The 25,899-nt window shown below is 40.2% G+C and overlaps 4 protein-coding genes and 1 long non-coding RNA gene across 7 annotated transcripts; 2 read left to right on the top strand and 3 right to left on the bottom strand.

Moving 5' to 3' along the window:
* Window positions 1-459: 459 nt before the first annotated feature.
* Window positions 460-1,702, top strand: LOC115673360 (uncharacterized). Of its 3 annotated transcripts, none has more exons than XM_056307379.1 (2): window positions 460-564; window positions 665-1,702. In XM_056307379.1, the coding sequence occupies exon 2, from the start codon at window positions 770-772 to the stop codon at window positions 1,559-1,561; it is 792 nt and encodes a 263-aa protein (XP_056163354.1). In that variant the 5' UTR covers window positions 460-564; window positions 665-769; the 3' UTR covers window positions 1,562-1,702. The 3 variants fall into 3 exon arrangements, with proteins under 3 accessions (XP_056163354.1, XP_056163360.1, XP_030451373.1); XM_056307385.1 differs by having other exon boundaries at window positions 466-564; window positions 649-1,702; XM_030595513.2 differs by having other exon boundaries at window positions 466-564; window positions 646-1,702.
* Window positions 1,703-7,849: 6,147 nt separating this feature from the next.
* On the top strand, window positions 7,850-12,351 carry LOC115673157 (uncharacterized). The gene is made up of 2 exons (XM_030595243.2): window positions 7,850-8,691; window positions 12,093-12,351. Exons 1-2 carry the CDS (start codon window positions 7,850-7,852, stop codon window positions 12,349-12,351), a joined length of 1,101 nt encoding a protein of 366 aa, XP_030451103.1.
* Window positions 12,352-14,010: 1,659 nt separating this feature from the next.
* LOC130137489 (uncharacterized) lies at window positions 14,011-15,281 on the bottom strand. The gene is made up of 2 exons (XR_008815915.1): window positions 15,098-15,281; window positions 14,011-14,169 (listed from the first exon to the last, which is right to left on the bottom strand). It is a non-coding gene; the product is annotated as an uncharacterized LOC130137489 (long non-coding RNA).
* A 2,726-nt stretch (window positions 15,282-18,007) lies between these two features.
* Window positions 18,008-19,094, bottom strand: LOC115673361 (CASP-like protein 4D1). The gene is made up of 3 exons (XM_030595514.2): window positions 18,730-19,094; window positions 18,525-18,660; window positions 18,008-18,388 (listed from the first exon to the last, which is right to left on the bottom strand). Exons 1-3 carry the CDS (start codon window positions 18,879-18,881, stop codon window positions 18,185-18,187), a joined length of 492 nt encoding a protein of 163 aa, XP_030451374.1. The 5' UTR covers window positions 18,882-19,094; the 3' UTR covers window positions 18,008-18,184.
* A 1,271-nt stretch (window positions 19,095-20,365) lies between these two features.
* LOC115673260 (uncharacterized) lies at window positions 20,366-24,200 on the bottom strand. The gene is made up of 4 exons (XM_056308127.1): window positions 24,080-24,200; window positions 22,031-22,213; window positions 20,932-21,777; window positions 20,366-20,700 (listed from the first exon to the last, which is right to left on the bottom strand). The coding sequence occupies exons 1-3, from the start codon at window positions 24,198-24,200 to the stop codon at window positions 20,978-20,980; spliced, it is 1,104 nt and encodes a 367-aa protein (XP_056164102.1). The 3' UTR covers window positions 20,366-20,700; window positions 20,932-20,977.
* Between the last annotated feature and the right edge of the window lie 1,699 nt (window positions 24,201-25,899).

Here is a 25,899-nt window from a genome sequence, read left to right as displayed (position 1 = left end):
TGTCAATGTTCCTATTTATTTTTTGAAATTACGAATTATTCACAGTGGGCCTTTAAATTTACGAACAGTACTTGGATATCATGATTATTGTGTTAAGTTACTAATAATAGAGGAAATAATTTACAACGAACTCGGATTGTTTATGATATTTTACGGAAGTTACGAACTCTAGGAAATTCAGCCTTTATAAGATGCTTTGAGGTAAATTGCTACATTTGAATAATGATTACTAATCGGTGGTTCGGAAATGGTCATAGGGAAATTATGATTACTATTCAGTGCAGGTTTTTGTACGACCGGGATAACACGTCAAAAGAATGATTCAAATAGAATCTACTTGCACAAGTGGGGTTTATGTAGTTGGTTTAGCTCCGCGAAATTTCCAAAAAGAAAGACGAGCAAATGCGGTAATTAGGGTATTTATAGCAAATGTTTTCATCACTGCAATGATTCCCATTTCTCGTGTACACGAGGATAGTGCAGGATTGGTAAGGAGGAGGGAACGAGAGGAGAAGAAGCTATCTGGCTTGGTCTGAGTCTCCTTGCACCAAGCTTTCGTTCTAGGTTTGGCCTTTTGTCCTATCAACTCATCTAACCTGCAACTACCTCTGTTTTGCACAGTCCATGATTTGATTTGATGCGCAGGAGTTTTGGAATTTGACAGAGATAAAGAAGTTCCTGCAATTTCAAGCTCAAACCCCCTTCCTTAACAAGAACGAATCAACGCCGGACACAACCCGCTAAATCTCCACTTTTCATCGGCACGAAGATGTCGTCTTTCTTCAGGAAGAAGAAGCCCATAATCATTCGAAGCCAGCACCACCATCAACTTTTTTATCATGAGCAGAAGAAAAAGGGCAGCACCTACGAGTGCAGTGGGTGCCAACAACCGGGGTTCGGGCCCTATTACTCGTGCAACGACGGCTGTAATCTCTATTATCACCCGTGCTGCAGCAAACTTTTAAGTTCTGACTCCTCCTCGGCCGCTTCTGTCGGCAACTACCCTCCCTACCCGACTGGGGATCTCGTGTTAAAGGAGACGGCACCGCGCAAAGTGCGGCGCTGCGTCGCGTGCGGCGACAGAGTCCGGATGCTCAGGTACAAATGGCGGCACAAGAAGGCGCACGGCTCGCGCAATCCTTACTGGCGCCTCTACCAGCACCTAATCAACCGTGCCTTCCACCCGCTCTGCGCGTCACTCCCGGCGCAGATCCAAGAGAGTCGCGAACATGGGATCGTGCTGCAGCTCATGAAAAGGATCCAAGGCGAGTGCCTCATATGCAAGGGCAATTCCAAGGCATGGGCTTACAACAGTACCATGGGGAACTACTGTTGCCACGTCGGGTGTATGAAGGAGAAGATTATGCAGGGTCTGCAGCAGAAGGAAACTTCACGAAAGAGTAAAGTGACTATCTACGTGAAAAAAGCGTTGCGGCTGATTCTGGAAATAGCAAAAGTGGCTCTTCAGCTCATCGCCGGAGCCCTCTTCGGTTTCTCGTCAGCAGACATCGGCCCGTCAGCATACATCGGCGACATCATCATAGAGGTTTTTGAATTATGATTACTTTACCTGCGCCTAAGTTCAGAAGGATGCAGATCTTTTATTTTGCACGGTACTTTTCTCGATGTTTCGCTAAATCTCAACCATTAATAAAATCATTATTTTCATAGGACAATGAATGAAGTTTATTGAGGTACCTGCTAGTTGTTTGCAAGTTCGCATGGAAGGTGCTCCTTTCTCGGAGGTCTGATAAGGAATTGAAGATGTCAATTTATTGTAAATAAAAAGGGTCTTAATCCTTATTTATCAACTTAGATTTTTTAATCCATTTCTCCTTAATCGATTGTTAGGAAGTCAGCGTTGCCTTGGGGTTGATGTTGACAGAAATATATCAACCTTAATAGATATTTCTGCATTAAGTATCACACTATTTATCTCTTAAAAAACCTCCAACTTTAAGCCATGTCCCAATTCTACCCTAAACTTTTTTTTGTCCCATAAAAAATCCTCAACTTTAGGTTCTATCCCAATTTTACCCTAAGGTTTTTTTTGCCCCATGAAAAACCTCCAACTTTTGGTCTTGTCTCAATTTTACCATAAAATTTTTACAATCTCATAAAAAATCACAAAATTTTACTTGAGTCACAAATCTGACTCCATTAACCCTCAGTCCAAAATTTCTCGTTGACAATCGAGAGATAGAAATCTCTCAAGCAAGAGCTATTCGAGTGTCCCAAGCGCTCTCCGACCGCGAGAGATGGAACATTCCCAAGCATAAGAGATCGATAAGCGTAAAATCCTGAGGGCGATTTTAACGGAGATCTTTATGAAACAAAAAAATTAGAGTGAAATTGAAACTTGACAAAAAGTTGGAATTTTTTTATGAGATAAAAAATGTTTAGGATAAAATTAGTACTAAACCTAAAGTTGAGGGTTTTTTATGAGATAAAAAATAGTTTATGGTAAAATTGGGACAAGATCTAAAGTTGATGGTATTTTATCGGACAAAAAAAAGTTTAGGGTAGAATTGGGACATGACCTAAAGTTAGAGGTTTTTTACGAGACAAAAAGTAGAAATGAGACAAAAGTTAAAGTTTGAGGTTTTTTTAGGTGTTAGGCCGAATTGATGAGGTTATGCTTCATGTGAAGCTAAGTTCTAACATCATTCCAAATCACACGTTACATGAAGGAGGAGTTCATTATTTCGAGCATTCGCTTTCCGAGCTTGACTCCCGTTGGTTAGAATGTCTATTTGTCCTTTGCTGGTATGTCGAGACATGAAAGGTCATGCCTATGGTTGATTTTTCAAGTCAATGGGGCATCAACATCTGAGATGGCCGCCACCCCCGTGAAGGACTTGCATTCATTGACCCGAATATTGTGGAAGTTGGTCAATGGGATTGAGAGTCTCTCCGTTTTTCCTTGTTCATTTTCATTTGTGATTTAATACGAATCATTCTTCTGAAAATTTAAATCGATAGAAAATGGCTCGATGAGGTATGCACATACTACTTTGCTCTCATCTTCACATGCATTTAATCGGGCGTTAGATGCAAAACCTAGGGTGTGCACATCGAGTTCATTGTATGTTGTATATCGACGTGCTAATCTGTGATGCCTGAATTTGAGTAAGGATAGAAAATGCAATATATAGTAAGTGTCAATTCTATGTAACCCTCGCGTAGGTGCAAGAACAATGCACATTACGCAAAATTCAAAAAAGTGGGAAGAAAAGAGAATCACCAAACTTTTTTAGGGAGGGCAAATGAAGAGAGAAGCGAGAAAAGTGCGGCATAGACGAAGGCGAAGAGGAGGAGGCTTGCGGCCGCATAAGCCCTGTCGAAGAATTTGTTGATGGCTTGCAATTCCTGTCGCCGGTACATATGATCCAATCTGCGAAATATCAAAACAAAACTTTAGATCATTGTCGAGGTTCTTCTTTGAGATTAATTGATTCACCCTATGTGTCAATGGTCCAAATCCGATTCATACTAAAGCTATTATATATTAACCAACATATTTCCTTAGGTTAATGATTTTAAATTTCGAAATGCCTTCTTGCCGACCAAATCAAAGAGAGTGCTGCCGTCGCCGTTTATTAGTTGATTCCCCTAGCATTATCTGGCAAAATTCTCATTAGCTTAGCAACTTTTTTTTGAAGAGCTAACACAATCACATTATGTTCTATCTCTAATTCAAGAAAAGGGAAACTGTGGGAAAATTATCCAAAAAGTCATAAACATATTGTACGGCAACTAATTTAGTCCTAAACATTTTAATTGTATCAATTTAGTCCTAAACCATTCAATTGTGTCAATTTAATCCTTAACCTTTTGAAATTTTACCATTTTAGTCCAAAACCTATTATTTGGATAATTGATCAAAAGGTCTATATTGACAAATCGTCAAAATGTTTAAGACTAAATTGATAAATCGTCAAAATATTTAGGATTAAATCGATACAATTAAAAAATTTATGACTGAATTGACCGCTGTATAATATGTTTAGGATTTTTTGGATAATTTTCCGGAAACTATCCTTGTCCCTAAAATTATTAGTTGAAAATTGTGAATAGCGATCATTAGCTGAGCCATCACATCAATCACGTTTAACATTATATCGCAGGTATGCATCAGATTGGTCTGCTCGATTTTAATGCAATGCGTGTTTTGAACTTTCTAAATAGCATTTTCATGGAATTGGGGGGGGGGGGGAGAGCAGCTGAGCATGAATTTTCGACGAAGTACTTTTATGGAAAAGAGAAAAACGAATCGAGTTATGGTCAAGCAAACGCAATACTATGGTAACTTTTACGAATATTTACCAAGGTGTGACAAGAACATTATATGGTAAAAATTATATTACGTAATCATTGTAATCCTCTGTAAAATATTTTACATGGAATTGTAATAACATTTGAAAGTGCACATGGAATAAAACCGAAGAATCGTGAATAGGTAAACATTATATTCTTTATCTGAAACATACTTGTTATCATTATTTTATTAGCCGCATGGTAATATAAATTTTTTATCATTATTCGTTCTAGTTAATTAAACGCGTTATCCTCCCAACCATCCGAACCAGATGGGCATGACAACTAGCAAGTAGAGCGAGCCCTTGTGAAGATAGTATGAGCGACTTTGAACTTTTCAAATAGAATCTTCCTTGACTTAGACCGAGACACAATGATGATCCGTGTTCTTATACCGTGTGTGATGGCTAACATCGACACGACGAAGGCCCAAATTGAGTGGTCGAGCATAATTCAATCATAACAGAAGGAAAATTTGACAGAGACTAATAGAGCGTAAATTTTTCACAAGTGTACCAGTTTGAAGTTTTTTGTGATCAAAAAATTAGCTTTGGGTAAATTTGCCATAAATATACTAATTTTGGGTTTTTCGTGGTATTAACCCTACAGAAAATAATTTACAATGAACTCAGGTTGTTTATGACATTTTATGGAAGTTACGAACTTCAGGAAAATTGGCGTTATGATGCTTTGAGGTAAATTACCACATTTGAATAATGATTACTAATTTGTCATTCACAAGGGCTCGTACAGAAATTATACTTACTATTCAGTTTAGGTACCGTCACTTACAAAAAATTTTGGTATTTTACTATTAAGAGCTAGCATTTTCAGATTACGAACTCTATCGTTGAATTACGTCCATAAAGGTAAATTACTAATTATAAGTTAGAAAATGAAATTATAGAAGAATTACAACCCATAGAGTTAAATTACTACATATAAAGCGTGACTATCCTTGCAATGATTTCAGGTAAAGTACAACAAAATTTCGGGAATGCAAGGTCTTATACAGGATTTAGTCCCGCTTATTATCTACAGGACTAACCCACACTCTAAACAGGGGAAAATTACCAAAAAAATTATAAACATATTACAATTGTGCCAATTCAATCTTAAATTTTTTTTTTTACTACTTGAATCATAAAACATTTGTATTTGTGCCAATTCAGTTCATTCGATCAATTTTGGCCCGCTAGCACTGACGTGGACACTAGCCGTCCTACATGGTGCAACTAGTGCTGACGTGGATAATTTTTTAAAAATTTTAAATTTATTTTTTTTCCTTTTTTTTTCTTTTCTTTCTCTTTTTTTTTCTTCCTTTCTCCCTCTAGCCGGTCACCAGATTTCGATGACTAGCCAGAGGCAAGGGCGAGCCTCGCCATGGATGAGCAAGGCTCGACTGGTGAAGGCGAGGACGAGGTCGACAGATCGAAAGAATCAACAAATGAACTTTAGATGCCCTAATCAAGAAGAAGCGATCATGTCCAATTACCAATTCCTTGAATGATCGATTCAAACAAGAGCAAATGGAGAGAGAGAGAGAGAGAGAGAGAGAGAGAGAGAGAGAGAGAGAGAGAGAGAGAGAGAGAGAGAGAGAAGTTGTAGGCAATGACGAGGTGATGGAGTCTCGCCATGTCAGCGCTGTCGCCATGCCCTCTTCGTTGCCATGCCCTCGCCTTTGCTAGTCAAGCCTCGCTGGGCGAGGTCGCTAGTGGCCAACGGGGGCGAGCATTGCCAGAGGCCAGCAAGGTCAACCTCGTCAGCCCTAACCTCTGGCCAGTCACCGGACCTTAGCGACCGGCTGAGGCGACTGGCTGAGGAAGAAGGGAAGGAAAAAAAAGAGAAAGAAAGAAAAGAAAAAAAGGAAAAAATTTGAAAAATATTAAAAATTTATTAAAAATTGTTCACGTCGGCGCCGGCTGTGCCATGTAGGACGCCCAGCATCCATGTCAGTGCCAGTCAATCAAAATTAACCGGATGGACTGAATTGGCAGAAATGTAAAAGGTTTATGACTCAATTGGCAAAAAAAATATTTAGGTCTGAATTGGCATAATTGCAGTAGGTTTATGACTTTTTTTGGTAATTTTCCCCTCTAAACAGACTGCATGTTATTACGGGATTCGTGGGTTTTTTGTTCTGTTTTGTTTTTTCATTGTATTTACATGAAATATCATCTCAACTTAGTGGTTGTGGTGTATATAATCTTTATTAGGTTAGAGTTTAATCTAAAAACAAATACTTCAAAATTAGTTGATGAATATGATTTTCCTCAAATACAGTATTTACATCAAAACCATTAGAACCGTTGGAGGACCATTTTTCACTAAAAGCCCGCTAAATGAGCTACCCTTATACAAGAATCGATCAATGATCATGCTTTTATTTTAGACCACCAAAAATCTCAAATCACTTGTGTCATAATTATCCAAAACTAATTTTCGTATCGTAAAAAATCCAAAATCGATACACGCTTGCCATATTTAGCTCAAATTAATTTTTGTGTCACAAAAAATCCTAAACCGGTACATTCATGCCACATTTATCTCAAACTTTCTTTTACGCATGGGATTTTTTATGACACGAATATTAGTTTGGGGTACAAAAACCATGGCTATTCCGGTTTAAAATTTTTTGTGACACAAAAATTAATTTAGGATAAATGTGGCATGAAAGTACCGATTTGAGATTTTTTGTGATATGAAAATTAGTTTAGGATAAATGTAGCACGAATATATTATTTGAGATTTTTGGTAGAGTTACGGCTTTTGTGGTTAGCATGGTTTGCATAATAGCTGACTAGATATGCATATGATAAAACGAGTTTCGTGAGTAGCAAATATAACGCTAGAACATTAAAAAAGCGAGACAAACACATTTTTGGACTTAATAAAATAGATAGACGGCACAAATATTTTTTTCTAGGAGAGCGGGATCCTGGTGACTTTTGAGTCCAAGCTGAAGAAAATCACCTCTTTGAGGTTAACAAGAGCATATGGGCTTCACAGACTTGCAGGTACTCTCTCGTCACGCACAGTGTTTCTCGTTTCAGTGCGCTATGTACTCTCTGGGCTCCTGTCAGGCAAACTGTTACGCGTTAGAGAAATGACTTTAATTAGTGTTAGTCAAGGACACAACTTCCTGGAAATTTCCACAAGAAGCAATTAAAGCGATAATTGTAGCATAACTATCGACCGGCAGATAGTCTTGTTGTATATGTTATCTGCATCGGGTTTCATCAGGATATTGCAGGATTGATAAGGAGGGAACGAGCGGAGAAGAAACTATCTGGCCTAGTCTGAGTCTACCTACAACGAACTTTCCTTCTAGGTTTGGTTTGTTTCTTATCATCTCATCTACCCTGTAAATGTCTCTGCGCTTCACAGTACATAATTTGATTGATGGGCAGGATTTTGGAATTTGACAGAGATAAGGTGTTCCTGCAATTTCGAGCTCAAAACCCCTTCCTTAACAAGAACGAATCAACGCCCGAAACAACCCGCTACGTCTCCATATTCCATCAGGACGAAGATGTTGTCTTGCTTCAGGAACGCTCTTAGCAAGAAAAAGGATTCCAACGGAAAACAAAAGAGTAAGGGCATGACGAAGCCGATAATCATTGGCCACCACGGCCACCCATTTTATCATCATGAACAGAAAAAGAGGGGCAGCACGTACAAGTGCAACGGGTGCCAACAAACCGGGTTCGGGCCCTATTACTCGTGCATCAACGTTGACTGCAATTTCCATTATCGCCAGCACTGCGGTGACCTTTTGAGGCCTGACATCTCCTGGGCCGTTCCTGTCAGCAACCACCCTCCCTACCCGACTGGCCATCTCATTCTCAAGGCAACGGCGCCGCGCAAAGTGCGGTGCTGTGTCGCGTGTGGCGACCATGTCCTGGGGCTCAGGTACAAAGTGTGGCACAAGAAGGCGCACGGCTCGTACAATCCTTTCTGGCTCATCCGCCAGCACCTAAGTAACCGTGCCTTCCACCCGCTCTGCACGTTGCTCCCCAAACAGATCCGAGGGACTGGCAACCAGGAGATCGATCTGGAGCTTGAGGAAGGGATGCGAGGCGAGTGCCCCATATGCAAGGGCGATGCCAAGGGCTGGGCTTACAATAGTACCTGCGGGATCTACGGTTACCACGTGGGCTGTGTGAAGAAGAAGATCATACAGAGTTGGCAGCAGGAGGAAGCTCCAGGAAATGGATGGAAGAAGAGAAAAGTGACTATCTACGTGAAAAAAGCGTTGCGACCGACTCTAGAAATAGCCAAGTTGGCTTTTCAGCAAATCATCCAAGTCCTCTTCGGGTTGCCGGCGGCCATGGTGGTAGACGTCATTGTGAAGTTTTTCGATTTCACCTATGAGTAAGTTTATAGGGATGCAGATCTTTTATCCTGCACGGTGCTTTCGTTCATGTCTTGGTCAATCTCAACCATTAATAAAATCGTAGTTCTCATAAAACAATGGTTGAGGTTCATGGCACCGAGAATAGTACTCTACAAGAAATTGCAGATAACAAATATATCACAAAATTTGTGCAGACTCTCGTGTCCTACCACGTTTCGACATTGTTTTGCTCCCATGTAGTTAGCTGTTTGCAGTGAATTTAGCGTAATGTCCCCGCCAGTTTCGAGGCGGCCAAGACTGATGTAAACGTAAGGAATGAAGTCTATTTACAGAGAAAACAGAGCGATGATTCATTTCGTTCGCCATGTAGTTCTGATCGGGTGCTTCTAGGGTCCCGTAGACAAATTAAGGGGACACAGCCAGTTTTTTGGGCCGTATTTATGCTGAAGTTATCCAACTTACCTAAAATTTTACCATAAGCCATCTGCATTCGTAGGTAGTAATTGACTTTATGAGTGTTCGTAACTCGATTGCACTTGTAAATAATTTTTTTTAATCTTTCTAGACGACAATTTGACTATAGAGTCCTATAACATGAAAATGCTAACACTTAGTAGCTGACCAGTAGCATAGTAAATTACCTTAAATTTTCGTAAGTCATGGTACATATATATTTTTAATTGTCCTTAATAATTTTCAATTTATTCTAAATCCTGCAAATGATGAGTAAGTTATCGTTCTTCACATGTAGTAATTTATCTCAAAATCTCCTAAGCTTGAATATCGCTGCACCGTCCGAACCTGGTGACGGAGCTCATCGACAATGTTTTTAATTTGTATCGAGGATCATTTTTCCGGTGTTACTATTAAGTGAATGAAGTGACCCTTGATTATTTAATAAAATTTGGTATAGGGCATTGGTTTACTGAGTGATTTGACCGTCTGCACGGGTGGACCACATTCTAACACCTAAAATAAATCCGCCATGTCGCTTAATAAACACATTTTCTATGTCAGTCTCAATAAACTTAGAATTTCTTATTGTTATTTTGAATCACTGCATGACTATAGACGGACTGTAATCCCAGTGGCGGGCTAGTTCGTATGGAAGTCACTCATTTTTCGGGGGTCAGATGAGGAGGCTAGAGGCTGCAAAACTGCATCTTATGCATTAACAGCTACATCCCACAGAAACGGTCATGATTCTTAGTATCGCACGATGAGGGCATAGAATTTTTGGAAACTCACCCGTTGGTAGAAACATCCTCGAACTGGACTTCGACATCAGCGGCAAGATCGACTTCCAAGTAGAGAGGTGGGCGTTCATCGGTCAGAACAACCGCGTGATACAGCAAGGGAAGCCATGACCAGAAGCCTCGACACGAGGTTCTGAACCCGCGAAGCCGTCAAACATGGTGGCGCGCCCCTTGACGATGTCTTCTTCTCCGGCTCAATCTTGGGTTCAGCTGCCCTCCTTACCCATGTCTATTTGTTCTTTGCTAATATGTGGAGACATGAAAGGTCGTTCCTACGGACGACTTTTCAAGTCAATGGGGAACCCGCAACAGAGAGGGCCACGACCCCGTGAAGGGGACAACGTGAAGGACACGAATTATTGACCGGAATACTGCCAAAGTTGGGAAATGGGAGTGACGGTGCCGTTGGTTTAGCATTTGCAAACGATTTTGAGCCTTTAGAGGCTTTTGTGCCAAAGTTAAGGTGTATGGTATCAGGCATCTGAATTAAAATTAGCATTTCTAAAGTTCCTTAATACAATGCAAATCCCACCCAGTATTGGTTTCGAGCATTTGCCAAATACTACTTCGGGGGTTAATGATCTCTTTTTCTTCCAACTTTACCTTTATTAAATTATCTAAATTCAAGTTTTACCCTCACTAGCTTTCCTATGTAGATCTGACCAACATCGCACGACGTCGATGGAAAGGTCAGATCTGACTGCCGACGAGCCAGATTTGTGACGCCGGTAGGCCTCGCTAGAGGTCGCGCAAACTCGGTGTCGATGTCATGTGACCTTTAGGGGTTGCACAACCTCGAGGTGGCGTTGTCGGAATCGCAATGACGTGGCGACTGAGTTGGATCATTTGATCCGTCAACTGTGAGCTCGTCCAATCTTTCTCTCTCTCTCATTTTTATTTTAAAAATCACTTTTCAGATTGGATATCAAAGTTTGTAAAAAAAAGTGTTCAATAAACACTAATTGCATCTTGAAAAAACCCTTTGACTTAAAGTCCTTTGCAAATGCAAAGGTTTTCTTTTCTAGATGCTCTACCAAACATACTCGAGAATCTCTCCATTTTTCGTTCATCACTTTCATTTTGGATTTAATTCAAACCATTCCTCTCAAAGTTTAGACCGACAAAAAACTGCACGTCGAGAAGTACACATATTACATAAGTCTCATTTTCACGCGCACGTAATTGCGCCTTAGATGTGAAATGCGGAATGTGGACATAAACACATCGAGTTCATTATACACGATATATTGACACACTACTCATCCTTACCTTAATTTGAGTGAGGATAGAAAATGCATACACAGAGAATATCAACTATATACAACCGACGCCTTAGTGCAAGAAGCTAAGCACATATTACATAAGAATTTCGAAAAGTGGTTAATTCAATCCATCCGATCAATTTTGATCGGAAATCACTGACATGTACACTGACCATCCTATGTAGCACGGCCGGCGCTGACGTTGATAATTTTTAAAAATATATATATATTTTTCTAATTTGTCTGCGATTCTGAGGTTGCTCCAATATGTGTTTCTAACTTCATCTCTTTCATAAACCAATGTCTCTTATTGCTTTCAAAGAAGAAAATTTACGCCTTTGAATTTTTTTTTTTTTTGAATTATGTTAGCTTAAGTTGGCTAATATTCCATTTCACAATTAAGTAAGCTTTATAATCAATTTCTCTTTTGAGCTCTTTAACCTTTCTGCTGATATGGAGTTTCATTGGCCTACAACGGGCTTTTGAACTGTCATGTTATTGTTAGTTCTATACTTGTAATTGAGGCATCCGTTAGTTTTGGCCTAAAAGGGGGCAAAAAGGCCCACTGAAGTTATCTTTGGCAATGATTCCATCCAGAAATGGAGATAATATTTTGTTTAATCCCTTTTAATATAGTACATTTGGGATTTTGTGGGAGACTTGCAGAAGAAAAGATCACGAGGAAGGTCAACATGGAGGGAAAATGCATTCAAAAAGTTTCATCTTAAGATTTGAATGATTCTGACACTAGTGAAGCTCCCCTTGAGGTTGAGTTTATCAGTGTGATAGAGAATGATAAGCCAGCAAATATTACTTCACCACTCGATAGCTATTTTGATTTTGACACAACTTGCGATCGATCTATGCTTTGAACCTGCAGTCTTCGTGCAATGCGTGCAGTATCGGGAGCAGGAAGAAGAGGTGGACCGTGATTGGCCTGAACGAGATTGGAGTGGAGATTAAGAAGGCGAAGCGCAACAACAGCAGCAATGACGATTCCTTAAAGCGGAGGGTCTTGGCCTGGGGAAGAGAAGTGTTGATGCAGAGACTGATGGGGTTGATATTGTTAGGTGTTGAGTTGAATGTTTTTGTTTGGTGGGAAGCCAACCCCCAGATGTTGGGATGTTCTAGTTGGTTATTGACCAAATGTAAACATTAAGTTTAATATCAATAGACTGTATTTTGTCTATGCTTTTGCCATTTCCATATATTGCTTTTGGTTGTGCTGGTGTGCTAATTTTGCTGGTTGTGCTTGCACCAACTGTTGTTTGTGCTGGTGTAAGCACAAGATGCACCAGCTATGTGTTGTTGGTGCAAAGTTAGTGTTGGTGCGTTTGTGGTTCGTAGCTGGTGGTATGTAAAATTAGTATTTAGAACAACAATGTCATCACCAATCATCAACTAATAACTTAGATTTTCAGTAATTTACCAATATGTTCCGTGGACGAAAATTGGTCTCACACTTATCCAGAACAAGGCGGGAAAGAGAGGAATGAAATTACCTTGTCAAGGAGGGGTTCTCAGTTGCGCTTATTGGTCGAGCTACACGAGGTGGTGCAGCTAGTTTCTGCTAGTTTGTGCAGGCACCAGCACGTATTTGTGCAGCTAATGCAAAGCACAAAACTACACCAGTGCATGTTTGGGTCGGTGCTTGACACTGAAATGATCACTTTTTAACAACGATTGACACTGAAGAAATCACTTTTTAACAATGACTAGCACTAAAGAGATCACTTTTTAACAACGACTGGCACTAAAGTGATCACTTTTAAAAAAAATTGGCACTCAAACGATCACTATATATAACTTTTAAACGACATCGTTTAGGGGCTATATGCTAACTGGATACGCCGGCGAGCCACGTAGGACTGAAAAATTAATAAAATATAGCCACATCGGATTTCCGGCGACCCAGATCGGAATTGACACTTAAGTGATCGTTTTTTTTTTAAAAAGTGGCACTTAAGTAATCTGAAAAAAACTTTTGGCACTAAAGTGAGCGCCGTACACAACTTTTGGCACTTCTAGTGTCCTTTTAGGAATTGCATATGTCAATTTATTGTAAATAAAAATAGTCGTAGTCCTTATTTATCAACTTAGATCCATTTCTCCTTAATTGATCGATAGAAAGTTAACGTTGCCTTGTAGCTGATGTTAACAGAAATAGGGGCTAGCATGGTTCTAGGGTAGAATCTAGAACCGGAGAACCAGACCGAGGGGAACCTTGTCCGGTTTCACGTTCTAGGGTATGCATGATAGATTCCATATTCTAAATATTGGGAAACCTATTTCGACGGGTAGGTTCCTAAGTTTTAGGTACGTGGAACTTGGAACCTCAAATAATTTTTTATGTTTATCTTGGTCTATGTTTTCACGTGATCTTGCGGTATTCCATGACGTCCGATGATGAATGTATAATCTGGAATCACTAGTCTAAGCTTCCATTTTATGACTGAGACTGTTACTTTGTTTATGTTTCATATTTTTTGTGTCTAAATATAAGTTGTGGTCAATGAATTGTAGCAGCAAGTGGTTGTCATTAAAAGTGATGATTCACTGCAATCGTCCAATTAATAATATAAGTGGAACCTGAGTAGACCCTGAAACTGACCCTGGAATCTGTGACCGGGCAGGTTTCAGGATATACATGGTAGGTTCAAGGTTCCAAAAAATGATGAATATGTTCCAACGGATAGGTTCTAGGTTCCAAGTAGAACCTGTATGAAACTGGAACCGCTCACCTGGAGATAGAAACATATCAACCTATCAGAAGTGTTAAAGACAGAAAAAGAATTAAAGTAAATAGAGTGATGTTAGATATACTAAGATTGGTTCATGATTCATAATAAGAACGAATAATTGAGTTTTCCATTCGGAAAGGTAAAATCAAACTTTCTTAGGGACGGCAAATGAGGAGGAAATTGATAGAGTTGCAGCGACTGCGAAGGCAAAGGGAAGGAGGCTAGAGGCTGCATAACTGCATTTTATGGATTAACAGCTACATCCCACAGAAATGGTCATGATTCTTAGTAGGGAAAATTACCAAAAAAGTCCTTAACCTTTTGCAATTGTACCAATTCAGTCCTAAACTTTTTTTTTTGCCAATTTAATCCTAAACCTTTTGCAATTATGCCAATTTAGTCCATCCGGCCACTTTTGGCCAGCTGGCTGACGTGGCAATATTTTTTTATTATTTTTCGAATTTTTTATTTTATTTTTTTCTCTTTCTTTTTCCCCGGTTGCCGATCCGGCGACCGGCGAGAGACTGAGGCCGGCAAGTTCCACCTCACCGTCGCCGGGCGAGGTCGAGCCTCACCCAGATCTGGCTCAACCTCACCGTCGCTAGGCGAGCTCGACCTCGCTCGGCGACGATAAGGCCGCCCAGATTTGGCGAGACCTCACTGTCGCGGGGTGAACTCGACCTTGCCCGGCGACAGCAAGGCTCGCCCTCGCCAGTGTCGGCGAGGGCCAGCCTCGCCCATGGCAAGCGAGGTCGACCTTGCCATGGCCGGGCGAGGTCGAGCTCGCCCAACGATGGCGAGGTCTCGCCAGATCTGGGCGAGGCCTCACCCATGGCCGGCGAGGTGGAACTTGCCGACCTCAGCCTCTCGCCGGTCGTCGGTCGCAGGACCAGCGACCGGAGAAGAAGATAGGGAAAAAAAAAGAAAGAGAAAAAAATATTAAAATATTACCACGTCAACCGGCCAACGTCCACATCAGCGCCGGCTGACCAAAAGTGACCGGATGGACTGAATTGGCACAATCGTAAAAGGTTTAGAACTGAATTGACAAAAAAAAAAGGTTTATGACTGAATTGGTACAATTGCAAAAGGTTTAGGACTTTTTTAGTAATTTTCCCATTCTTAGTATCACACGATGAGGGCTTAAAATTTTTGGAAACTCACCCGTAGGTATAAACATCCTCGAACTGGACTTCGACTTCAATGGCAAGATTGACTTCCAAGTAGCGAGGTGGGCGTTCGTCTGTCAGAACCACCGCGTGATGCAGCAAGGGAAGCCATGACCAGCAGCCTCGACACGTGGTTCTGAATCGAAGCCATCAAAGATGGTGGGGCGCCCATTGACAATGTCTTCGTCTCCGGCTCAATTTTTGGTTCAGCTGCCCTCCTTTCGCATGTCTATTTGTTCTTTGCTAATATGTGGACGTGAAAGGTTGTTCCTATGGTCGACTTTTCAAGTCAATGGGGAATCCACAACAGAGAGGCCCACGAACCCGTGAAGGGGACAACGTGAAGGACTCGACTTATTGACCGGAATAATGCCAAAGTTGGGAAATGGGAGTGACGGTGATTTTGGTTCGGCATTTGCAAAGGACTCGAATTATTGACCGGAATACTGCCAAAGTTAGGAAATGGGTGTGATGGTGATTTTCATTCGGCATTTGCAAAGGATTTTGAGCCTTTAGAGGCATTTGTGCCCAAGTCGACGTGTTTGGCAACGGGCCTTTGAGTTAAAATTAGCATTTCCAAAGTTCCTTAACACAATGCAAATCCACCCGGTATTGGTTTTGAGCATTTTCGAAATACTAATTCAGGGGTTTTTCTTTTCTTTTTTTTTTCCAACTTTCTATTTAAATTCTAGTTTTACTCTCACCAGCTTTCCTATGCAGATCTGGCCGACATCGCACTGCGTCGATGGTGAGGTAGATTTGACCGCCGGCGAGCCAAATCTACAATGCCGGTAGCCCTCACTAGAGGTTGCGCAAACTCAGCATCGACATCATGTGACCTTAGCTGAGGCTCGAGGTTTGCACAACCTCGAGGTGGCGTTGTCGGGATCACAACGAACTGGCACTGAGTTGGGTCATTTGATCCGTCAACCGCAAGCTCGTCCAATCTCTTCTCTCTCTTTCTCTCTCTCTCTCTCATTTTTATTTTAAAAAATACTTTTCAAATTGGATATCAAAGTTTGTAAAAAAGTGTTCAACAAACACTAATTGCATCTCGGGAAAACCCTTTGACTTAAAGTCCTTTGCACATGCAAAGATTTTTCCTATATGCTCTCTCAAACATACTCGAGAGTCTCTCCATTTTTCATTAATCACTTTCTTTGGGATTTAATTCAAATCATTCCTCTCAAAGTTTAAACTGATAGAAAATGGCACATCGAGAAGTACGCATATTACTTAACTCTCATTTTCACATGCATGTAATTGGACCTTAGATGTGAAACACGGGATGTGGACATAAACACATCGAATTCATTGTACATGATGTATTGACACACTACTCATCCTTACCTTAATTTGAGTGAGGATAGAAAATTCATACTCAGAAAATATCAACTATATACAACCCACGCCATAGTGCAAGAAGTAAAGCACATATCACATAACAATTCCGAAAAGTGTGGGAAGAAAAGAGAAGTATCGGGAGAGTAAACAAAAAAGTCATAAACCTATTGCAATTGTGCTAATTCAGTTTTAAACCCTTTTCTTTTCCAATTGAGTCCTAAACCTTTTGTATTTGTGTCAATTCAGTCCATCCAATCAATTTTGGTCGGAAACTGCTAAAATGGATGCCGGCTGTCCTAATGGCGCAGCCAGCGCTGACCTGAATAATTTTTAAAAATATTTTAATATTTTTTTCAATTTTTCCTTTTTTCTTTTCTTTTTCCTTGTTTTTCTTTTTTTTCTCTTTCTTTTTTTTTTTCCTTTCTTCTTCCTCTGGCCAGTGAGGTCAACCTTGCTGGCCACTAGCAAGAGCGAGCCTCACCCGCGACGGTGAGGCTCGACCTCGCCATTGCTGGGTGAGTCATGGCGAGGCTCACCCTCAACCTCGCCTACCCTAGCCTATGTCCGATCCAACGATCGACCAAAGAAAGAAGGAAGAAAATAAAATAAAAAAAGACAAAATTTTAAAATAAATTCAAAATTAATAAAATATCATTAAAAATTGTCCACAGCAGTGCCGGCTCGCCACGTAGGAATGCCAAAGTCCATGTCAGCGATTTTCAGCTGAAATTGACCGGATTGACTGAATTGGCACAAATGCAAAAGGTTTAGGATTCAATTGACAAAAAAAAAGATTTAGGACTGAATTGACATAATTGTAATAGGTTTAGGACTTTTTTAGTATTTTTTTCCGAGAAGTATCAAAGCTTTCTTAAGGAGAGCAAATGAAGAGAGAATTGAGAGAAGTGCAGCGCAAACGAAGGCGAGAGGAGGAGAGTCGCGGCCGCACAGGTAGTAATTAGAAAATCTAAGTTCCATAATTGTTTTTAGCCACCTTGTGGGAGCCACCAAAGGATTTACTTGAGTCACGAAACATTGTTTACCTATATAGAAATACATACCAAGCGATTTCGAAGCGATTTTTACTTCGCAATTATGTAGATGTTTGTTTCAAGTAGTTTGGCGATCGAGTGAATCATTGGATAACTTTGAACGAGCCATGGATCTACTGTGATTTCGGCTATGCAACGGGGACATCGGCCCCCGATCAGCGTTTGGAATGGCAAATGACGAATCGCATGGGTGGTGATTCCGGCACGGAACAGTGCATAGCCGCGCTGTCTGACTCTCGCTCATGCTGGTGCCGTGAAGTTGAACAAAGAGAAGTGCCGGGTGTTCCGACAATTGATTGAGAACTCAATTTAATTACTACTTCGGCTAAAAAAAATTTATCAACTTAGATTATCTAATCCCAGTTCTCCTGAATTGATTGTTAGAAAGTTGGCCTTTCCTTGTCGCTGCTGTTCACAAAAACATATCTACCTATCTGAAAGTGTTAAAGACATAAAAAAAAAATGAAGCACAAAAGAGTGATGTTAGACTTTTTAAGACTGAGCCTCAATTAATAACAAGGACGACTATTTTTATAGATATATTAATCCACTACTCATCATTACATTAATTTTAGTGACGCTAGAAAATGCATACACAGAGAATAGTAAACTATACACATACCACGCCTTACTGCAAGCAAAACACATTCAATAACAATTCCGAAAGGTGGAAGAAAAGGGTATCATCAGACTTTCTTAGGGAGGGCAAATGAAGAGAGGATCGAGAGAAGTGCGGTGCAGACGAAGGCGAGGAGGAGGAGGCTCGCCGCCGCATAGCCCTTGTCGAAGAATTTGTTGAAGGGCAATCCCAAACCTCCTAACAACGACTTCATGTCCTTTGTCACCCCGAATCCTGCAGCGGATCCGGTCGCCAGTAGATACGATGCGATCTGCGGAATATCAACACAAAACTCTAGGTCATGGTTGAGGTTGTTCTTTGAGTTTAATCGAGTCACCTTATGTGTCGATGGTCCAAATCTGATTCATACTAAAGCTATTATACATCAACCAGTAATATCTACACACCTTGTCCGTGAAGAAATCAAAGAGAGAGCCGTCGTCGCGGTTTATCAGTTGATTCATTTTGCATATGCGGTGAAGTGTTCGTACAATTTGGATGAGAGTGTATGCAGCTCCAACCACGATGGTTCCTAGCATGTACCTGCAGAGAGTTCCTAGACATGAAGAAGATGCAGAAGTTGATAAAGCAAGATCACACGGTACAACTCACCGGTACGCGTAGACATCCCTAAACCGGATTTTGAGTTCCGTTTTCATATTAATCTGCAAGGTCTCTGTGTTCGCCGCCAAGACCGCCATCGCTACGACGAGGAAGACCAGCGTAAGGAGTCTCAACGCGAGGCTCAAAGCTCTTGAAGCCATCGAAGGTGGTGGGTGCCGCCCTTACTTTCACCTCCGGTCTGTCCTACAGAACTTCTTCCATCTGCCTTCTAATGCTTTGCTCGCTCCTATATGTTCTATCCTTCAGACCTAACACTCAACAGGACATCCTAATCTACTCATGCCCATCGTTGACTTTTGGGGTCTTTCTACGTCATGAGGGTTGGTGACGAGAAAGACTCCAGAACGCGTCTCTGATGGTGACAAGCGCAAACCTGACGAGTTCATCACTTCACTGAGTAATGCTTTATGGAAACCTAATAACAATGTCGAGGCCCAACTGGACAAACATGTACAGGAGTAGGCATGTTCTTGCCAATTTTGGAAGGCCTTTTCACTTGTAATAACCAAGCTTTCTGTCAGCCCAACATTCAAACCAAATCTGTATTTTCTGTACTTTTTCGTTTAAATTTATTTTCTGTACTTCATTTTGCGAATCATGGGAAGAAAAGAGTTAAAAAAAGGTAACCATGCACTTTGCTTTTCTTACTTGGATTTTTTCCGTCATTGATCTTACTTGCAAAAAAAATGAATGGATTTCAGTTTCTAGAGAAACTATGACAAATTTTTTTTACTTAGGCACATTTCTCCAAAAGGCAGAAAAGAAGAATAAGAGGCTCTCTCATCTATGATAATATTTCCGCAACTAGCGCATCTCGGACCGAATAAAAGCCTCAATCATAAGATAGAATCGAATGTGAAAATTCATGGATGGGCATAAATTGTCGTCCCATGTTCAACCCACATTGTTATGCGAACACAATTTGTCATCACAGCTCATAAACTCGGACATATCATGTGGTTGGAAATGGAAGCATCTCCCGACAAATGCTGTTTCTCAAGCTTGTACTTCGATTCTTCATTATTCATCCGTACCCTAGTTTTGCATTTTTAAACAGTATCTCCATAGGTGCAATTATAAGAAATGGATCAACCATTGTCTAATGAGCAAAAGCTAGAAGAGAGAATGAAGTAAATGCCAACAATGACTCTTGAAGTGGGCAAAGACTGGACCTCTCTTTTCTGTGAATTTCCCACAAAAGAAACGACAATTAGATCACGGGTCATATTGCATTTTTTGGTTGTTTGCGAAAAAGCCCAAAAGGCCAAAAGGCCATCTCACAACTTTCTCTTTCCCCAAACCTTGTCCCTTTGTTCAATCTGCAGAATTTTGTTTAAAGCACAGACAGATAGAAGTTCATCATGTTCCTGGTCTACCTTATAAAAATCCCTTCATTGCCTTTTGCTTTTTCCCCCCTCTACCATCTCCATTTAGTGGATTAGTGACAATATTCCATATTCACTCAAATGTTGATCTTTGGCGAGGTACGGTAGAACGCGTCAGTGTGTGGTTATATATTCTTGACCAGCTATGACATGACAATGGCAATATCTTTGCGCATCAGGACATCGAACCAGCGATAAGTTGGTGTCCATCGCTGTATGTGAATCAAGAAAGAAAAAGATCACGAGAATGCAGACAAAATTTTACAGACACAAAGAACAGCAATATTGTTGAAATAAAGGAAAGAAACGAGAATCACACTGCTTTTGACTGAAGCATCAGTATTCAGCAGTAATCTCACTCACAAGAATGATTACACAGGTAAAAAATCAGGAGCAGACCTGGAGTTGGATAAAAAAAAAAAGTTAACCCCACCGGTCCTCCACTTGCCTTGAGACCCACCTTTTCATTTCTACATCTTTTTGCAGGATCCAGTCTTCTTCTCTCTTCTCTTGAAAGTTCACTAATTCGCGGTTCATTGTACAAGGGTTGTTGTGGATTGGATTAACCAAGAAACTGCATGAAATTTAAAACCCATAAGAGTTTATTAAGAAAAATGTTTACCCATAACTCTGAAGAAAATTGGTCTAAACATCTCGTGACAGGAAATGGGTAAAGGAAAGGAAAAATGAAGTACTAACTTTAATTGACGTATGTTAATGCTAGACGCACTAGTTTCGATGTTTGAATCAATCTGGGTGATAATAATGAAAGAATAAGAGGCTAGAATAGATAGAGCAAGCATACCTGTCAAGTTTTTTAGTTTGGGCGGGGGAGAGATGATGCTGGCGATTCACTTCTCTCTCCTGTTTTTATCAATTAGGATGCTCAAGAATGACCCGTCTTCCTCCACTTCTCCCACAGACTTTGAATCAGTAACTCTCTGACTCTGACTATAATGATGAATGTGACCACCATTTCTGACAACATTCCTCTCAGAGTCCTCCCTCATTTTCTTTCTCAGCTTCTCTTCTGCATCCTGCAAGAACTTGAACTTTGGTGGTGGTGATGCCCTGATCCTGCTGAACTCTGCATCAGTTGAGGACTCAAAGAGAGGGTTGAATCCATGCGGGTTATGGTATGTGTTCGCAGGGGAAGTGAGAGGGGGCGTGAGGAGAGATGGAGAGGCAAGAGGAGTGAGAAATGGGGTCTCCACAGTAAAAAGCAAGTCACTCAAGCTCCTTCCTCTTGAGCCCTTTTCGCCTCTGGACCTGCCGTCTTCTGACTCCAAGTCTTCCTTTGTCTCTTCAACAATGGTGAAGAGAAATCTGGGAGGCCCTCCAAGCTTGTGCAGCCTCATGAGCTCTGTCTCCATGCTCTCCTCTTCACATGGTTTTACCAGAATATCCTTGTTTGAGTGGACTTGTAGTTGTTGTACCTGATTCTGGCAATCGTTCAACTGGGTATTAGAGATTAGTCCTGAAGCAGAGAGTTCTTGGGGATTCAAAGCTGTTTGGCCCAAAGAAGTCGGCTTTTTACAGCAGAAAATGTGAAGGAGCTCTTTAGTTGGGGTGTTGTTATAGCCTTCTTCAATCGTTCTACTTGTGATCCTCTTTTTCCAACAGAGCAAATAATAGAATTCTGCAAACAGGGCTAAAACAAGGCAACCAAAGACCACACTCAACCCCAGTCCAATTCCACTCAAAGATTTCATCTTTTCCACCCCACTTTGGTGTTGTCTTTCTCTAAATCAATCAAGGGAAGAGAAGCTACTTTGCCTAATTACAGATAATTGCTAAATAGATAAAATTAGAAAATTCACTTTCTGAAATAACCCAAATCCCAAATGCATGTTAGAGCAAACCACTCTGCACAGCACATTGCAAAACTGCCAAAGAAAAAGAACCTTGGACTGAACTTCTGAGAGCAGCTTCAATCTTTTCTCTATTCACGACTACCAAGAAGTGAACCCTCCAAAGAAGAACTTCACTCGGTTGAGCTCCGTCGTGGGTTCCGAAATCTCTTGCTGCTTCATCAACAAATAAGAAGCTGGTGGTGAAAAATGCCCACTTTATCAGCTGAGAATAAACTCACATCACCCAACTGTCAAAAACGAACCCAAAGATGTTTTCTTTCCTTAAACATCACCACCATCCATAAATCATCAAAATTGACGATGAAGAAGAAGCTTCAACTCTCCTTCCTTTTTACAACGCAAGAGCACCAGCTAACTTTTGGATAAATTTCACTGTTGCCATGTGAGGGTCTTGAGACTCTTGAGGGGCTTCACTATATCTAGATTTCACCAGACACCAGCAAACAAAAAATCTTCCCCCCCTGCTCTTTTAATGGGAGTAAAGCATATGGATACCATGTTTAGTGAAGTGGGAGATGATTACAGCAACAAGAGAAGAGGCAAAGAGAGTCGGCAATATACTTTACTGATTGTCTTCTTTTTATATGGTTGGAAAATCACATCCCTCGAGGAATGCTCACATGGGATCACAAATAGAAGGAAAAGGATGTGACTTTAATATCATTAAGTGGTGGAATTTCCAAGTGCATCTACATACTTGCCCCTCCTGTGCATGTCCTTTTCCACCGCAGAGCTCTCATGAGGTGTCCTTGGCTAGGGAGGGCAATTTTGTACATGCAAAGCCCTAAGGAAAAGCTTCAGAATCTGTGTCAACTTTGACATGAAATTCCCCCAGCTAATTTCAAAGTCCACATCGAGTATGACCATCTGATTCTGTGTGACTGACTGGGGTTGCCCATTGTTTCAACTCCCCAAGTGCTTTAAAGGATGGCATCTTTTAATTCAAATCCTTAATTAATGCCCAGATAGAAAATGAGTCGCAAAAGGTTCGTGTGTGAATTTTTTGGTATGCTCTGCTTGGAAGTCATCATCAAGTCGCTCCAGACAATGAACTACACGAGCTTAATTAGATTTGAATTTGAATCTCTGTAATGGGTCTATTCAGTTCCATTTTTCGTGCTTGAACTGGACTCCCAACTCCATGCTCAACATCGATGAGACATGACTTGACTATTGAAATCAAACCATTCACTTATTGAATCGTGAATTATTTGAGTCAAGCAATAGCAGATTTGAATCGGACGCAAATTGAACGATATTGTCGATGGTTGTCGGGACCAAGTTGTTAGGCATGAACATGATCTCTGTTTAAGGCTTCGAGCATAGAAGTCCAAAAACTGTTGAAGGCCCTTTGAACTTTGGTGAGCAGATAAGCTAACTTCTCTCTCCCTGATTGACTGTACATTATTTTTTCCGTTTGTTTGAATCGCTGATCTGGTCTAGGATTTGGCTTCTGGTAGATGAACTCAGCCATCTGCTTCTTCTGGCGGTTGATGGGTCCAATGTTTAGCCATTGATGGACAGGAGATAAAGTGCCAGAATTTCGCACAGATGTTTACACTTCATTCAATAAGGGAAAGTTTTGGTACTCAAACACAATCAAATTAGCAAAAAATGTGGGTCTTCAAGTGCTGGATACATTTGTCATCATTAATAAACAGATGCATGATCCGTAACTGTATGGTTGATTGAGGCATTTAATTATCTTTTTTCAAGCTATGACAGCTTGGACTTGAATTGAATGTGACTGAGTGACAAATTTAGCATTTTCCTGCTTCATTTGTCCTATGGTTGGGATTGTATATATGAATGTTAGAGAATTCCATATATTAGAGATATTATTAGGTATTAAGGATATTATTTGATATTTCGTTATTTTCTAAGATAGTTAATTTTTTTTATTAGAATATATCCTTTCCTATGGATAGTGTTCGGGTATAAATACTATTCTCTAATAAAGTGCAATGAAAAGTCAATTAATTAAAGATGTGGTTTTTAATGAAGATCAAATATTTTACATGGTATCAGAGCCATCAAGAGAAATGGACCCAAATCAACTAGCTTTTTCTTTCTTTTTACCATTAGTCTCAATCATTGTCTCTATTGCAACCATGGGCTTCTCTATTCCCTTCCCATGGCCAGCAACATGAACATCTTCGTCTCTATCAACATGTCGAGCTTCATTCGAGTCTCTGCTCATTGTTAGGGGAGCTGTGCCTCTCCATCTTTTGTCACCTCATCTTCAGTAACTTTTCAGTTTTGTCAACACTCAATGCCTACCATGGATGTTATTAGTTATGAGACTCTTTTAATTGCGAGTGTCATCGATGAGTGAAGTTGTTGTTTTGTCAACACTCAATGCCTACCATGGATGTTATTAGTTACGAGACTCTCTTTCAATTGCAAGTGTCATCAATGAGTGAAGGTGTCGTCAAGTGTATACCTTCAACGAGTAGCCAAAGTTGAACATCGTGGGGTGATGTTGTTTAGTTTGCCGCAATTCAAGTTGGGTTTCCACATAGTTCTATGAAGGTTGTATGAGAAAGATGTGTCAATTTTTTGATCATGTATTTCTTCGGTGCTTGTCAAATCCAATAATGACGTGGATTACGTTTAATTTGTCGTGTAAAGTCTGGCTTACACAATGATTATTGTATTGAATCTGGTTCAATGTATCAGCATCCCTTGCTTAGTGTAAGGTTTGGCTTACATATTGTTTGGTCACAAACTTTAGAAGAAAGTTGCCTCTGTCACATGCAAGCTAGATTTGAAGGTAGTGTCGAAGTATATTTATGAAAACTCAAGAATTCCCGTTAGAGAATATTGTTAGAGATATTATTAAACATTAGGGACATTTCATAGTTAATTTCCTTATTATATTATTTTCTCTCCTATGCATATTGCTCGGATATGAATACGCTTTTCTAATAAAGTGTATTTATTGATTCTCTCTTCCTCTCTCTTAAAGGTCCTAGAATATTTTACATCGTAGGTTAACAACTGTTTAGGGAAAACTTGTTTATATATATGGACCACTTTCATGTCCTTAAATCATTTTAACATTTAGTCATAACCATATACATAAGAATGAACATGTTCCATCCCGGATGCAGATGCAATCCATGCATGTATCGATCTCACAAATTATTAAACTGTAAGTAGCTTCATCTATTGCTCCCAGCTTCACTTCTGGTAAATCCAACAGTTCTACATTAGAAAAGACTTTCTCATAGAATTCTGAAATCCCGTAATTACAAGAACTATTAGGATAACTACAAGTGATATGGCTACTTAAATAAACCATCACTGAACGATTAGAATGTTATGAACTCCATCCGAAGAACTATTAGGAGAGTTGTTATTATTAGAATATTAATTATTAAATCATGATTTCATCTAACAGTTTATGCCTTTAGAATACTTGACAGTGGTTCCATAAAATTTTACATAATATCATAGCAGAAGGTCTTGAATTCAAGTCCTTCAAGGCTCCTATTTGCCTTCCCAATTACATATTTCCACGCCTAGGCTTAGAAAAAAACGAAATATTTTGCACGGTATGACTTTTAAGATCGAAATTTACCCAATAAAAACTTTTGGACAGTTGCTCCTTTTGAAGTTTTCACACTCTTCCGTTCCGACACTACTACATTGCTGTCACTAATCAACGCACTAAAGATAGTCCCTTGTTAACAAGACCAAGCAACAAGACATTAAACCTAAGGATCAACCAAGGTCGACCATTGACGATTCGTGCGAGCATAGTTTACATTGGCAAAAGATGAAATGACATTAACAGGGTTCTAAAACTTTTTGGGAAAAAAATGGATGGTCCCCTCGTCTGAACGTGAAGCATACCTTCCAGATTAGGCATATGGTCGGAACAATGAATGAAATTT

The sequence above is a fragment of the Syzygium oleosum genome, unplaced genomic scaffold (assembly GCF_021117445.2).
Source record: "Syzygium oleosum isolate NSW1041296 unplaced genomic scaffold, Sole_v2.1 Sole_v2.02, whole genome shotgun sequence".
NCBI classification, from domain to species: Eukaryota; Viridiplantae; Streptophyta; class Magnoliopsida; order Myrtales; family Myrtaceae; genus Syzygium; species Syzygium oleosum.
This window is presented reverse-complemented; position numbering and strand designations above follow the sequence as displayed.